This window comes from Vidua chalybeata, chromosome 3 (genome assembly GCF_026979565.1).
Source record: "Vidua chalybeata isolate OUT-0048 chromosome 3, bVidCha1 merged haplotype, whole genome shotgun sequence".
Classification (NCBI taxonomy): Eukaryota; Metazoa; Chordata; class Aves; order Passeriformes; family Viduidae; genus Vidua; species Vidua chalybeata.
Genome location: NC_071532.1, coordinates 87,075,832 through 87,092,638, shown reverse-complemented (window position 1 = coordinate 87,092,638; position 16,807 = coordinate 87,075,832). Strand labels below are relative to the sequence as shown.

Sequence of the window (16,807 nt, the reverse complement as noted above, 5' to 3'; positions counted from 1 at the left end):
TTAAAACAAGCTGCATTTTAGAAAGTGCAGAGTTACTATAATAATCTGTATTAGTTATTTTTGAAAGCATCATTCCTAAAGCTGAAGCCAGTAATATATATTAATATATACATTCCCATTTCCCTCCCCCACTTACATACCCTCTTAAAAATGTTGCCATTAACAACATGCATAAATTGGCAAAAACAAACAGAAGGTACCAAGCAAACATTTTGGTTTCTTTCAAATTTTTTAAATGATGTAAAGGTCATTTGCATTCCATTAATCAGCTGGCAGCAATAATTTTATCTTCATATAAGAAAGCACAATAAGGAAATATCAGACCTAAACCAGTTTCTTATGGGGGAATTTCTTTCAGCCTATCCTTCTGTCTGTACATGAAACAAATCAGAATTCTATCAGCTGTATATTTAAAGATATCCAAGTGTCTTTGTAATATGGGTGTCACCAAAAATCTATGTGAAAATAGCACATACAAAAACCCCCTAAAGAACCCCCCCCAAAAAAAACCAAAAACCAACAAGAAAAAAAAAATACAAAAAACCCAAAAAAACCCCCAAAAAAACCCCCAAACCCCCCCCCCAAAAAAACAAAACAAACAAAACAAAAACAAACCAAAAAACCAAACCAAACCAAACCAAACAAAAACACCAAAAAAATCCCACACCAAAATCACAAACCAACAACCCACAGCTCTGTAAAAGCAGTTTGGGTAGGATGCAGTAGGTATTCTATGAATTCAGTTTATTTCTGACAATGCGAAACAAGCTTCTGAAAATTCTTACAAAAAAGAGCATTAAAAGCTTTCTTAACTATATTCTGTCATATGGTAATATATGGATTCTCACATATTATTTCATAAAGTCCTTTATGTGTTTTTAACAGACATAGTGGAGAGCTAACATTAGTAACATTTGCAAACAGTTCTCTATGTTTTCCATGCAATTCTGTTCTGAGATACTTTCAGAATATGCAAACATGGTGATATGTATTTACAGAAAGGCCTATAAATATTTGTGTATGTAAAATGGCCTGTTCATCCTATGGCAAATAACTTCAGGTGAAGAATAAAAATTTTTTGTTTGTTGCTAAAAGCAAGAATGAAGAAGAGAAATAAATTGGGGTTTTGATTCTGTGGACTGAAAACTAGTGTCTTAATGGATTGATTCAGGGGATTTTTTTGTTCTGTCTTCAATTTTTTTGAACTTGATAATAGCTAACATGAATGTGAAAAAGGAGCTAAATGTATCTAGAATCAAGGAAAGAAATGTTTTTCATACCATGTTTCTTGGCTATTATACTATGACTGTATGTCTAAGAACACACACAAGGTTCTGTAACACACCATTTTCGTTAATGACTTACAAAGGAAGCTTGCTGATAATGTGTGTAACTGGCACAATCATTCTCTGTAGCTCTATTTTCAATGGTCAAGAAATTTTTACTACTGTTTGAACCCAGTATGACATCTTGGATATATCATGCTACAGAAAAGAGCGTCAGTGAGACTTCAAATGAAAAAAAATTATGATTTTGTAAATATCTAAAGTTACTTCTCTTCCTGATAAAATGATATTGTAATCATTAATAAAAACACAATAATAAGATAGCAATATTTCAGAAATATTTTAAATCAGACTTGTTATAATGCAGTGTAATTCTTAAGATGGAGTGGAAGAGGGTCAGGGTGGAACTGCCATGCTTTTCTTTTAATTATTTGACAGATGTGCTAAGTGAAGTACAGCTGCTCAAACAACTTCTCTTCTGTTTTTCTCTTACTTACTATCTCTCCTACATGTTTTGAGATGTTAACACTGTAACTAGTTACATGACCATGTATGTACTTCTATCACACAAACACCATATTAATGGTCTTTCCACATTAGCTTTAGACATATTTTTTAGTTTGTCCTTAGTAGCTTATATGATTGATATGTAAAAGTATTTTTGTGTGCATATATTAAAATAATATTTTGAAAATAATTCCCAGTAGTTGGTTTCAGAAAACAAGTTAATGCAATTCAAAGCATGAGCGGCCTTTGCCCTAAGCTTGTTAGAATGTCAGCCATGCACCTCTGATTGTGTTTGATTGAATCTAGCAGGGTCTTGCCAAATTAGAATAATGACTTTAAACCATTGTTTAGCATTTGCTGATGATACAATCACTGGGTCATATATACACTCTATGAAATTTCCATCAGGCTTTTAAAATACTTTTTCTACAATCAGCACATTGGGTGCTTTAAAGGTCAAGTAAGACGACAGGGCTTTTTGCATAATTATAAATGTGGAAATGCATACAGCAACTCTCAAGCACTTTTGCTGGGTAAGCTACCAGTAATTGTGCCTCAGTCCAAGCCAGCAGTAATAGTTCACACTTTCCTCATTTGTAATTACACAAATGCAGTGATTAAATAATGGCCTATTAATTATAACCCGAAGATGAATTCTGTCTAAACACTACTAAATCCATTGCTCAATGCCTCGCAGGTTAGAACAATGGAAAGGTCAGACAATAATTTGATAACTATTGATATAACAGTCCCTAAACATGGCAATGTCTGTATGAAATCCAAGTCCTTTTACATAATATCTTTACCTTCTGACATTTTTCAGTGATGTTTAAATGACATTTTTAGAATTATCATAAAATGGTAAAAAAACTAACAAAATAAATGATAGAAGAGGAGGAGGGAAAGGTATTGTGTCAGTCATGCTGTGCAGCCTTGCTGGGAATAAAAATTATTTTACCTGTTTTTTTCTCATAGAAAAGGGAACTTTTTTGTTCTAGAAACAAGATTGAAAGATTCACCTGTCACTAGAAATTTCATTTGAATGTGGCTATGCTAAACAACAATAAATAATTCACTAATACCACTGAACTGTTTAGGTTGTAATATTAGCATTCAGTCTATTATACAAAAGCAACAAGATATTTAAAACATCTATACGAAATATGAGTTGTGAACCATCAAAAGTAAAAAAGTTTTATCATATATCATAAAACAAAAAAATCACTAAATTCCCCAATTGCATTGAAGACAATTGTTTAATTAAAGCTGAGAACATATTTCACTTTAATTATATTTAGTTATTATTTATAGATTTATTAGATTAAAAAAAGACAACTTATTTTTCACTCAGTAGCTGGAGGTTTACATTTTCTGGTTTCATACTCAAACTGTTTCTTGCAGTAGAATGTTTATTTTTGTAAAATTAAGACAAAATAATAAACCTACTGTACTACAATCAAGAGAAACTTTTTCTTAACACACATTTAAAAGGTTGGATCAATTTTTACCTAGCATTGGTTTGGAAATCTTGATGGCTTTTCAAGGGTGTTTGAGGCAACTTTAGGAATTGATCATCTGGACCTCTCTACTCAGAAAGTTTTCAGTGGTTTCAGCACGTTTCAGTGTTGGAGGTTTACAAAATCTGACTGAATAAAGCACTGAGCAACCTGTTCTGACCTTGGCTGGCCCTGCTTTTGAGCAGGAGGTGGGCTAAAGACCTCCTGAAGCCCCTTTTAGCCCAATTCTACAATCCTAGACAGAAGGTAAAGACACCTTCCTTCAGCAAAGAAAATCCCAGGAATTCCATACTAAGTTACAGAATAGGGCAGAATCTCTTATTACCTGCAGTAGATTTATCTAGATAGAATATATACCAGTTCACTCATGGTCATTACATTTTCACTCTGCAGTAAAATGCATAATTTTAGACTCTCATCTGCTGACTTTTCCCTACTGAGACATCAGGTAACACACATTTTCTTGTTGTAGTCAACAAACTTATTAGTCAAAAACATATTTATTCTCATTTCTCTGATAGCATATTTCCTGGGCCTGAAGCTGATTTCTTTGTCTGGTCTTACATTTAACTGTGATTTACCTAAACAAATAAGAACATTGAAGCTAATGATACAAGAAAGGGAAGAAATGAACTTTGTTTCATATTCTAATAAATAAATAAATAAATATAGTACCCCCTTTTCTTTTCACAGAAATTACACTTACACTACTACACTAAAGTCCACAATTTGAGTTCAAATCCTAACCTGGAATCATTCATATTTTTACAAAGTCATCACTATTTCTGTTACACTTACTATGGAAATTTACATATTATCTTCAATTCTGAACTTACAAAATTCACTGGTTAGTACAATTCAGGAATCATTTCAAACTCATCTTACTAAACTATTCCACCATAAACGTTTTTATAGACATGACCTCAGACTTGCCAGTTGGCCTCAGTCCAGGGACTAGCCTTCACATTTTAGTTTAATTTACTATTATAGCAACAGCTAAAGAAAAAACAATTACCTATGCCTCTGGCCCTTTTGGTCTTTGCAGTTTCCTGCTTCTAGTTTCTTCCTGCTTCTAGTATGATGCTCACATCATAACAACCATAGATACTACTTTACAGAAATTAAAGTTAGAAAACTATATGCACTTATTTAAAGTTCATGTAAATATGTGTCACTTAGGGAAAAGTTTGGTTCAAATGAGAATACTGTATTCAAGTATTCAAACAGCAGGAAGCTTAGCGTTGGATTTTGACTTGAAACACTGTAATTTTAAGGGAATCTTAAAGACTGCTTTTAATAAAAAAATAGTTACATAGTGGGAATTCATATTTACATCAACTCTGCTGGCCAATGTTATTTCTGATCTCTATATCCTATCTGTGTTCTCCTTAATGTAAGTTCTATGCTTATGACATGTGGCCAAAGCAGCCATAGAATGCTGAACCCACTTTTAGTATCCATAACTACCCTTTGATGTCCCATAGAAAATAATACAGAACAAAGCCTGATGTATTGTTATTGGCCTGTTATTAGTGTTCTATTTTACTGTTTTTATGTTTCTGTCCCTGCAGTAAGCTGAAGATAGAAGATAAAGTAGAAAATTTTAATTCTTATAAGTGACACTAATGATCTCTTTTGAGATCCAAAGCAAAATAAAGTAGCTATGACAGAACCATTTTTAGAATTTTTTTTTAGTTAAACAGTCTGAGGAAGAAAACTTCACAACACACCAAGATTTGTCACTTGCATGATTCTAAATTTTAATGAGTGTCTGCTTTAAGGTAGAGTTCTGAGAATGTGTAGAATGTGATTTGTACCCAAGATGTAGCATAAGATAAGCTTTTATCTTAAAGAGGCTGTAAAACAACAGTTTGTATCAAACTAATTGGTGGTATTAAATCACTATTAACTGTTATTAGGGTCAATTTAGTATAATTAAATCCATTGTGCTCAAAGATATTACAAGGAAGTCTGTTGCTTATTCTCTGTTGATTCATAAGAAGTTTGAGAAAAATAGCCGGTTTGGAAAATTAAAGAATATGTGCAACATCTTAAGCTTCGATTTCATAATGGGTTTTGATTTCAATTAGGATTTTTTTAAACTTTGCCTTGATGCAAAATAAAATAACATTACTTAGCTGAAAAAAGTGCCATAAGTTTTAAACACTCGTTTTAGTAGAAGACTTAATCAGTGCAAGGTAGGGTTTTTTCCTGTACTCAGACAGCTATGTAAGCAGAAAGTCTACTTTGATTATTCTCAGTTTTTGGAATCTAAATGCAAGATACAAAAAATATTAACATAAAGTTTCTCTGACATAATTTCTAGGTTTTATCCATTTCCATTATTCCTTTCTCTGTGGAATCTTAATTCTTGCTGAATGAATAAAGTAATTGCTGTAGTAATTTGAGAACAGCAAAAGGTATCCTGCCATGTATGGCAATGCAGGACCAAGATCTTTCCTACACGGTTCAAAAGGACTATTATCCTGTAGCATCAACAGTATTACCCCATGATTGTTTACTGACAGAAATTTTGTTTCTGAAAGAAAGTTAAATTGATAATTTTAAGAAGGCAAACTTTAAGCTAATGTTTTAAAGAAATTCTGAAGTTAGTGGAGGGTTGTGAATATATATAGTAGATATCATGGAGCCTGGATAATCTCTCTGGCATATTATATAGTTACAGGTGTGGTTTGAATGGCAGCTTAAGCAAAAAGCCCTACATGAGCCCCGGCAACATGTGTCAGTAGACAAAGAAAGAAAGAAGAAGAATAAAGCAGTGTAAACATGGAAAAAACAACCAAGACTTTTGAGGTAAAAAGTACATCTTTGATGGCATTCTGAATAGTCTCCCTTTTGTTACAGTAACTTATCCAAAAAGTCATGAGCCCCCTCTTTAAGGATAGACTTTATTTAGCACAGAAGATAACTAGATTCTTAAAAGATTATTTTTTTAATAATGAAAATGCAGCAATAAGCGTGATTAAACAAAAGCCTTGAAAGCAAATTTATTCTCCATCTTGAAATAAATTTTCTACTAGATACAGTTGGTCCTAAACAAAATTGCCTTCTTTTGTCTCTCCTCCGTCTTCTTTTTTGCAGGATTTTTTGTCTGCACTATTGCTGCAGACTCTCTGCAAGCTCCATCCTGCCCTTCAGGGAAAAAAAAGCTTATTTGCTTTCAGAAGAGGTGCAGTCTCCCTGCCTCCAGATAACTCTGACTGAAAGGGATTCATGTGGGATAAAGCAAAAAGCCAGCTTCCTTCTTGCTAAGTAGGAGTTGCAGTGTACAGAATTCACACAGCACTGTCTGAGTAAACAAGCCTGCTATACTGCCTGTCTTGTTCTTTGCATATTCCGCTTTATTCAGAGGAGAAAACGACTGCTTGCATCATCATTCAAATACTCATGCTGCCTCATATCTGCTGCAGTACAATGACTTAAAAAAAAAAAAATATGTCTTCAGGTTTCTGGATGCAATGTGCAGTGCCTATCAGCATTTTTTTCCCACTACAGAACTGTCTATTTTAATTTTTCTATTTTCTGGACATGTCTCAAATAATAGAGTGGTGAAAGGGTATCTAGCAGACAAAAAGATCTTTGAGGTGAGAATGAATTACACCTCTTATATGTCTGCACTACTGGCTCACCCTTCAGCATTACCTCAATACCTGAGACATAGGGTTAGCAGGGTCAGAAGGGAATCTTTACCCACTTTTTATTTTCAGCTTTTTCCTGAAGCACTGGCTGGGGTTTGTCAGACAGAATGATCAGTATACATAAACTGCCCACCAATGCTGTGGGTTTAGGAAGCGGTGACCACAGTAAAGTGTATTGTAGGAAAATATTTAATAGAAGGGCTTGATTTAAATGAAGTCTATGTTTTTCCTAGACTTCAAACAAAATATTTATCATTTAAGATATAGAAGAGGTCAAACTAATGGTCCCTTGGTGGTCAAATAATGTAACCTTCTGGCCTGAAATCTGAAACCCAAGAAATTTTAGAAATTTTAACTTAGATAAAAATGGTAGCTTATGTTACCATATGCTGATGTGTTCAAATCATGTCAAATGTTTATCCACAGAGAGAAAAAGAAGTTCTATAAAACATTTTTAAAACCTATACTGTTTTTTTCTCCACTTAGCTTCCTTTATGATAGCTTGTATATTTACTCCTTATTAATATGCATATATGGTATAAAATACATTGATATCATATGTGAAAACCTGATTTCGATTACAATCAATTGTAATAATTTTGATTACAAAATAATTTTGAATACAAAATCAAAGACCTCAGTGCATTTAAGTGTATAAAAGGAAATACTAGATTGTGTGTGTTATATATGTTATGTCTGCTTTCCTAAAATTAAAATTAATTCAGAAAGAGGATACTGTTACATTCTGTTACTTTTTATAAGGAAAAAATATTTAAAATGCATTAAAAACATCAGCTGATAATGTTACTACTTTATTTTTAAAAATAACAATTTGAGTTATTCTGGTAAGAAAATTTTGAATATTCTGTGAAATTACTAATGTGAACAATAGAGTTATGAACTATTTTATAGATTACATGGGATAGAACAGGATTTAAATATTTTTAAACAGAGAACCAGCTAAAGACATGTCCTCCCATGCTGGAGGAAAAGCCTCCAGCAAATACATTAATTGTTTAGAAAATATCTCTAACAGATGTGGTATTTGGTGATATGCAGCAGTCAGTAAGAGAGGCAAGTTGTTTCTTTGCTTTTTGTAATAAAGACAGACAAAGAAATGCAATTTCTAGTAGGAGAAAAAAAGAAATAATTTCTGAATCTAGAATTAAAATATACTTTTGTTTTTCACAATAAAGACACTTCAAAGAACAGTAGAACCATTAGTTGTGGTTCTCCTAAAAAATAATTCAGTCTAACTGGTATTTTAAAAATATCTAGGATTAATAGAATATGACTGCAGTGATACACTGTACTTGAAACTTATTTCTGGTATTTGTGCACAAAAATGATCTTCAGCTGTAGAAATCTATGCTTATTCACAAAGGAAATTGGGTAAATACAAATTCATGGATGACTTATCTCTTTCCTTAATAATTGTTCAGCAGCAGATATAGTAAATGCGTTCTCCTATTCAACCTATGTACGGATCAACCTATGTATGGATCAATTTTCTTATCTGTGTTTTTTAGTGAGATGCTCTTATTGCTCTCTAGCATCTACAGAGTCATTATTTCCACAATGCTTTAAGTCATTAAAAAGGGAGAACTATCACAGAATAACACAATAATTAAGGTTGGAAAAGACCTCTAAGATCACCCAGTCAAACCATTAACGTAATATTGCAAAGTTCATCACAAAACTATGTCCCTAAGTGCAACCACTAAATTTTTAAAAAATACTTCCAATGATGGTGACACAACCACTGATTTGGGCAGCCTTATCCAATGCTTAACAACCAATACTGTGAAGAATTTTTTCCTAATATCCAACCTAAACTTACCCTGGTGCAACTTGAAGCCATTTACTGTCGTCTTGTTACTTGGGAGAAGGTGCTGACCTCCGCCTGGCTACAACCTCTTTTCGGGTACTTATAGAGAGCAACATGGTCTCTCCTGAATCTCCTTTACTGCCAGCTAAACAACTACAGCTCCCAAACAGAAAAACACATTAAAGTATATTTAAATCATAAAGTATTTATGAGATAAAGTGAAAAATAAAATTAGTCACAGGAGGGAATATTATTGGCTTGATTCCTCCTCTACTGATCTGTGAAAGGATTAAAATCAAAGTAACTCTCTCAAAATGTGCTGTGCACATTAGCAGAATGAACTGGAAAACACATATGTTCTGAGTAGAAAGATTTCAAAACTTTTCCTCTATTTAGTGTTTTTTTATTCCTATTTAGTGTTTTTTGATTCTTATTTGGCTTCAGTTTCACAGTTCATAAATCAGAATGTCTTTTGATTATGTCGTTTCAATCCAGCATTACCATTTCTGTGGTACTGTTATGCTCTGCTAGTGGGCAGTAAGAGTGTCACTTCACCGTGACAGAAAGCTTCAGCCCCCAGAAATTAGTTGTCCACCTTTTTAGCTACTTGTGCCAATACTCAACCTATGCTGTTACAAAGTTAGTATCTTTTTCCTTTCACAAGTATTTCATAATACCCTTTTTGGGGATATAGTTCATTTTTCCTGCTCATCTGTGTGATAGTTACCGTATGTATTTCTTTATCTTTGTCCAAAATCCCCAAACCAAAATGAAAAAAAAATCCTTCCAATTTTCTTCATAATTCATGACCAGCTCATTCCTATTTTCCACTTTACAAATCCAGGTCTTGACATCAGTATCAATATTTCCAATGTTTTAATTATTTTCATTCCATATTAAATGAAATTGCCTGTATTTCTAAACCATAGTCTCAAACCAGTTTGTTTTCAGTGACTTAGCATCTCTGAAATGTATATTGGACATTAAGTTGCAGATATAACCTACTTAAGACTTAACATACAGTGAATTTAAGAAAGTGCAAATGTAATATTATTACCAGTGTTAATACATCATAAATAAATTGAACTAAGTATTAAAAACATGTACTTTTCCCAAGTAAGCTCCACTGATCTGAGAAAAGTTTCAGACCATATAAAAATTAGAAATTATTAGATAAGTCAGCACATGTATTTCATTCACTCTTAGTTTTACACTAGGCACTTCAGGAGGGACTGAAAAAAGACCAACAGAGCAACAAAACTGTGGCTAAGAAGTATGTTTGTGAGGACCCTGTCAATGGACAGTTTAGAGGTCCAGCAACTTCCTAAATCTTTTGTATTGGTAACAAATACAAAACAGGCTAAACCCTGCTGAATCCAAGTAATTAAACTTCTTGTAGCTGATGCAAGTCTATTGACAGCTTTCTTGAGAGACATGAAGAAAATTAAAAGACCTTGAAGCTATTTTATATCAAGAATATATTTCTCATTGCATTTTCTAAATATTGAATACAATTCTCTAACTAAACATCAGCAATTGCTAATAATATCTTTTGACTTACACTGGGTTTTGAGGATATGGACCATTAAGCACGTTTGCATTAAGTAGTGTATATGACATTTACATGGTACATGAAACAACAGATGAGTGACTTTTTCACACATATGCTGTCATGTTAAAAATGAAGGTCAAAGTTCTGCACCTTTGTGATAAAATAAATATAGGAATTTACAATAAAAGTGAAATAAGAAGAACCAAAGAAAAACAAAACAGAGAAGCATTTGCAGGATTTGCTACCCACTTTATCTATCATATACTTATCTTACCTGCCTAAAAGCCCTAGGGAAAATACGAAGTTTGCAGCATGTTGTGAAGGATAATAAATAGAGGATACTTTGCACCATATGGATTATCTCAGACCCTCATAAAAAACTGTCAAAACCAAGTAATATATAAGCTCCTCAATGAGCATATGTTGCATTTTGGCATGGTTACAAAGATCTTTTTCTGACTAGAGGAATTAGAAAACTTTTACATTTCAAAAGCAAGACAATCAATCATCAAAAGTCCTATAGGTAACTAGTGCAAAGCTCAAATTAAAAACAATAGGAGTTAAAGGAGAGGAATAAAACACTCTTTGAAAAGCAATTGCTAGATTTTGCAGTCAGTTTCTGATGGAGCAGCAACACCAGATTTTAATCCTAATGATCTCAGACAATTAAAAAATTTTCAAAAAGGATAGAATCATATTAAAGAATGAAGTTGTATTCATGACCTCTACTGAATAATCAATTTATAAGTGGACAAATTTGCTAAAGCAATTGACAATTATGATCTGAGACCTCAATTATATCAAAAGTATTTTTATATACTATTTTTATCTGTACTGAAATGGAGAATATTGGGCCAAGAAAAGGCAAATTTCTAATATCGCTGCTGCTGTTTGGTTTGTTTCTGCAATATATATTATTTTATCATCTTGCTTTGACGACAAAGATTGAAGAAGTAAAATCTTAAAGCAGGGAACGAAGGCAGTTTTATAAAGGCTGGAATGAGAAGATCGTGGTCGAACGTCCCCTGCATTACCAGTAAGAAATCTTCACTACAAAACCAAACATGTAAACCTTCCAGTGCTTGAGTCTAACATTTCATTCCCTTCATAATATCCTGCAGTAATCCAATCCCTGTGGGATATTGCCCATATCCATTTTTCACTGTAGCTCACTCACTTCCCTGGTAACATTCATAAGAAAACCAAAACAATAGTCAGAAATGTGAGTGAAACAGCTGCAATGAAGTTTCATTAACAGGCTTACTACACAACCACAGTAGTTTACACATTAAATGGATCTCTCAGGCACTGCTCTGAGGCAAACTTTGGCAACGTGTTGGTTTTAGCAGCCAATGCCACAAATTAGACTAATCAGATGTAAAAAGTTATATCCTAACCCAAATTATCCAAAATATCCCAGATTTTGAACCAAATACAGTCCTTATATTGTACCAAAATTTATTAAATAATTACAGTTTTTGTAGTCACAATATTCCATCATCTGGAAAAATGTACTTCAGAAAGGCTGCTACTTTTTCTTTAGCATGAATATCATGGTGAACCATGAGAACTGGAAAAGGACATTGTTTGACAGCAATATGCACATTTATTTGCAAACATTAGATGGTGTGTCATTTATTTTATTCACGTGAGGAATTATTTCTGTGGGATAAAGGAAGCAGTAAATTGTTCTCCTGTAAGGAGAAAAGAAAGATACTATTACTATCTAATTTTCACTGTACTTAAACTTGTATTAAACAGCACTCACTACTTCTAAGTCTACTTTCATTTAATATGATATTGTAGAGGCAGCATGCTCTTTGATGATGGCTTATCTTCAGTAGTTGAAATGCATTGCTCCTCCTCAATTGAAAAGACAAAATCCTTTCCATCATAGGACTACACCAAAAGAGCTCCAAACAATTAATATAACATTAAAAAAATAAAATTAGCATTTTCTTTCAAAAAATATTATTTTTTATTGTTATTATCCACAATTTCTGTTCATAATGCTTAAGATATGCACAACAAAGAAAATCCTCTGTGCATAGCCACAATATGCAGTATCTCCTACATTCGCATTTAACTTCACTGGTTTCTCAGATACCTTTGTTCAAAACTTAACTTATTTATCTCACTGAAAATCAGTTGTGAGAAGATTAAACATTTGCAAGCTTCTAGAAAGCTGCTGAATAAATTACAGCAATTTTTCACCAAAGTTATTTTAAGCTTTATTATGCTGTATTACACTGCAGTTGATTAAATGAAATGGTAACTTTATAAAACAATTAACTCAAATTTCAAGACTGATTCTATCCAACTTAACTGTCAACAATATATATTTAATTGTCAATAAAGGAAAAAAATGTAAAGCATATATATACAGGGTATATACTTTATAATTAATTCAAGTACATGTGAAATGCATTAGATGACAGTGAGAGACAACTCCAAATCTTTCTGACATCTGCATCACTATGATTTTGAATCTTAGAATCATTGAATCACAAAATTGTTTAGGTTGGAAAAGATCTTTAAAGCCATCAAGTTCAACTGTTAAACCAGCACTTCCAAGTCCATCCAACACTAAATCATAGTTCTAACTGCCATGTCTACACAATTTTTAAATATCTCCAGCAATGGTGACTCAGCCACTTCACTGTACATCCTCTTTCAGTGTTTTACAACCCTTTCTGTGAAGACTTTTTTCCCAAATATCCAACCTAAACCTCCCCTCATGCAACTTGAGGCCATTTCCTCTTGTCTGATTTCTTGTTAGTTGTAGGAAGAGACTGACCCCCACCTCACTATAGCCTCCTTTCAGGGAGTTGTAGGGGGCTATAAGGTCTCCTTTCAGCCTCTTTTTCTTGAATCCAAATGAACCCCAGCTCCCTCAGCCACTTCTCATAAGACTCAAACAATTGGCCTTGACCCATTGATTCAGTCTGCCCAGATCCTTCTGCAGAGCTTTCTTACCCTCCAGTGAACCAACCCTCCCACACCACCTTGGTGTCATCTGCAGCATGTCATCTTAAACAATGTCCAGAACTATTTCCACTCTTCTCAAGTGAGTAGAATGGTTAATTATTAATTGCTCTGTAACTGAATCTCATAAATGGTATGCATGCATTCTTTTTCAGCAGAAAAATAAGTATGGTCCATTTCCTGAGCTGTCCTGAAATAATTTCCTGCAAATGAAAGAAAGTTCCTTTCTTTTTTATGCGTAAAAGGAAAAGCAAAATATAGAGATTAGGTTGGTTTTCTTTTGTCATGGGCTATTGTTATGGGTTGATTTAGAGACTCAAGCTATTTTCTGCTTGATGGAGTAGGAGGAAAATGCATAGAATAAGTGTATTCCCATCATGGTAATTAGTGGATCTCTGAGGGATGACAGTGACATCGCAGTTTGAATGCTTCAGTGCCAGGGGAAAGGCTGTTTTTGTAGAGACTTCCACATTACTGAAGGTTCATACTTTTGCTATTTTCAGGATCTTAAATCTTTCTTAAAATCCACAACAAAGGAATAACAATTGAATTCTAATGGATTTCAACTATCTAAGTAACTAGAAATTTTATGTCTCCACTTAGCCCCTTTTCTGTGTCACTTGGGATTTGTCTTCTTTGGGATCCTCTCTTACTTGTCTATTTTTCGAACACATATATAGAATATATGTCCCTTTTCTGGGTTAAGTAAAGGTGGCCCGTCCACCTTGGACAAGTCCGGTTAAGTGGTCCAATTTGGTTGTAAATTGACGCGTTATGATATAATAAGTTCTGTCCCTACTCACTATCAGCTACCTAACTGGCTTGTGGCTGCCCTACGCCCCTAGCTGTTGTCTGATTTATTAAAATACCTATAAGACATCACAAAATAATAGAAAAACCAAACCCCACTATATAATCATACAAAATAAACCTAAATAAAATAATAAAAAATCTACAACATCCAGCAAAAAGGGAAGCAACACTGCATCTATCCTGATTTGTGTAGTTTCCTGGCCCTACTGGTGAACATATGTACAATGTCCACAGATGACAGGAGTGCTCTTGTGGAAAGAGTCTCTGCAAGAGTCACTTGCCTCAATTTAGAGAGGCCAAGAGTGTTCAAAAGTTCAAAGTTCCCTTGGTGCCATTTCCCCCGCGCTCCTAGGGGAAAGCCTATAAAGATAACGTCCTTTGCATTGGTGAGGTTTCTCACCTCAGTTTCTAGATGTTTGTACTTGTTCACTTTCTCTGCAGCGGCTTCTTCCAGCGATGATTTGGCTGCTTCATACCACACTGTTACATCCACAACAAGTGCCCGGGCGTCCTTCACAAATATCAGATCTGGTTTGTACAGTTCCTTGTTGGAGTCCCTTATGTGCGGCTCTTTAAACACTACCCAGTCCTTCTTCTTCACCTCCTCGAGAAGCAGTTCGCAGATGTTATTGTGCCTCTTGATTCGAGCGTCTTGCGTCACTGGGCAGCTGGGCAATGGGCTTTCAGAGAACTTGAGTATTTAGTCTCTAATCATATAGAAGCTGCTTAATGATTTTATCATCTATATATCTCTTCTCTAAAAACTATTTTCCAATTTAATTTCTCTATTTTGATATGGAAAGGGAGTCATAACCAGGAAATAAACAGAACTCTGTATGTTATTAGATTTTAGAGAATCTCACTTTTATCAGTGTCATCGAGCTACTGTGTTCTATTTCTTCCTGGTCACAGAGGAGCTTACATTTGCTTTAGCTTCCATTAGCATGGCTTGGTTTATGGTGCTCCTTTTTGGGTGATAAGCACAACCACAGTGGATTACTGGCTTATGCTCCTTGCATTAATTTGTGTATGTTACTGAGCAGTCCTAGCCATGAGTGTGGTTTAATATGCTGGAAAAAAATGATGATAGTGATGGTAACTGAAATGCAGAAACAAACTTTGATTCTTCTCACTGAGTACTCACTGCCACATCTGAGGCAGAAAGGCACAGTATAATGGATAAACACTCCACTATATTTGCCATGGAAGGAAGAGGGGACAGTGTTGCCCTGCAAAAGTTCTTCATTTAACAATGTTTGGATAGATAGAGCTATAAAAGGCCTATTCCAGTAAAAGGTTTTTTGTTCCTTCCGCACTCCTCCACAAACTTTTTAAGGACTAACTTACTCCTGAGAGACAAGCAGACAGCTAGCTTGCTTTCTTGCTGGACAAGATGACTGGACCTATTTTAAGCTACCTAATAGGAACCAGGCATGCACCTAATAGGAACCAGAGAGTACACTAGGTGCCTAACTTTCCTATAAAGTGAACCCAAAACTTCCAAGGCTGTGGATTCCATGAGCATGGATATTTTGTCATTAGATATATTTATGTACAAAAACCATGGAAACCTACTACCCACCTCATTTTCCTACCTAATTTTCTTTTCATTTTATTCTCCTTCAGTTTCACATTTTGTTACTTTTACAGGAATAATATATCCTATTACAAGTTGCAAGTCAGTGACAGCAATGAAAGTCATGGTGCTGCTTCTGCCTATCTATTTATTTTCCAAGATTTTTCTATAAGTCACACTCTCATTGTTGGAAATTCAACTATTTCCTGAACTGAGTAGCTTGGAGTTACTGTGCATCATCTTCCCAGACTGAATGCTTATGTTTGCTACAGTAAATTATTTCAATAAGAATAAATTTATTTCCACTAAGCACATCAGGGATGTGATGAGCACTGTCCAACTATAGTTTTAAACATTCTTTCCAAGGATGTTGTGGCCCAGACTACCATGACATGATTTTACAGTACATGTTCAGGTATCATAGTTAATCAGATATAATATCTGTGGGATTTACTAATGGTCTAATCTATGTGATCTTTGAAACAATGATAAAAACAGAAAACAGTAAACTTACCTTATTTGCACATTATACCAGTGTCCATTGTCCACTCTAGCAGTGGTAGAGATGTTTTTGACTTCTGCTGCGTCATCACATAAATACTGGTACTACAGAGTGGGAAAAAGTTTTAATTACATTATTTCTAATAATTAACAGTTTCAGGTATTGAAACCTGAATTTTAAAATGTTAAATGGCTTCAAAAAAACCTGAAGGGTGTCATGTGTATTGAGGAAAATTAATGTTTCATTAAAAGTTCTGGATAAGGAAGCCTATTGTACTAGAAATATGCAAGTACACATATATGCTTCCTAACCTGCATGAAAATGCTTTAATCTTTGTGTATTGTACAATCACATATTATGGGTCTGATTTCCAAAGAAGTCAACCATCTGCAACCCATCTGAAATTAACACTGGACATGGGTGAATTTTACTTAACATTTTATAGCTTCCTTACACTTCCAAACACGTAATGTAGCGTGCAGGCTTGAGCATTTTGGAGCACCATTTAATTTCCTATACTAATGTGAACAAGCACTTGATTTCATGGTTTGTCTACTTGTAATTGTAGCTTGATTGTGAGCT

At 34.1% G+C, this 16,807-nt stretch overlaps 1 protein-coding gene across 1 annotated transcript in view; it reads right to left on the bottom strand.

The window, feature by feature from the left end:
- EYS (eyes shut homolog) overlaps nucleotides 1-16,807 on the bottom strand; it is a 723,820-nt gene that overhangs the window by 254,895 nt on the left and 452,118 nt on the right. Inside the window, exon 34 of the mRNA XM_053938438.1 lies at nucleotides 16,238-16,329. Within this exon, the coding sequence (XP_053794413.1) occupies nucleotides 16,238-16,329 (92 nt within the window). The remainder of the gene's footprint in view (nucleotides 1-16,237; nucleotides 16,330-16,807) is intronic.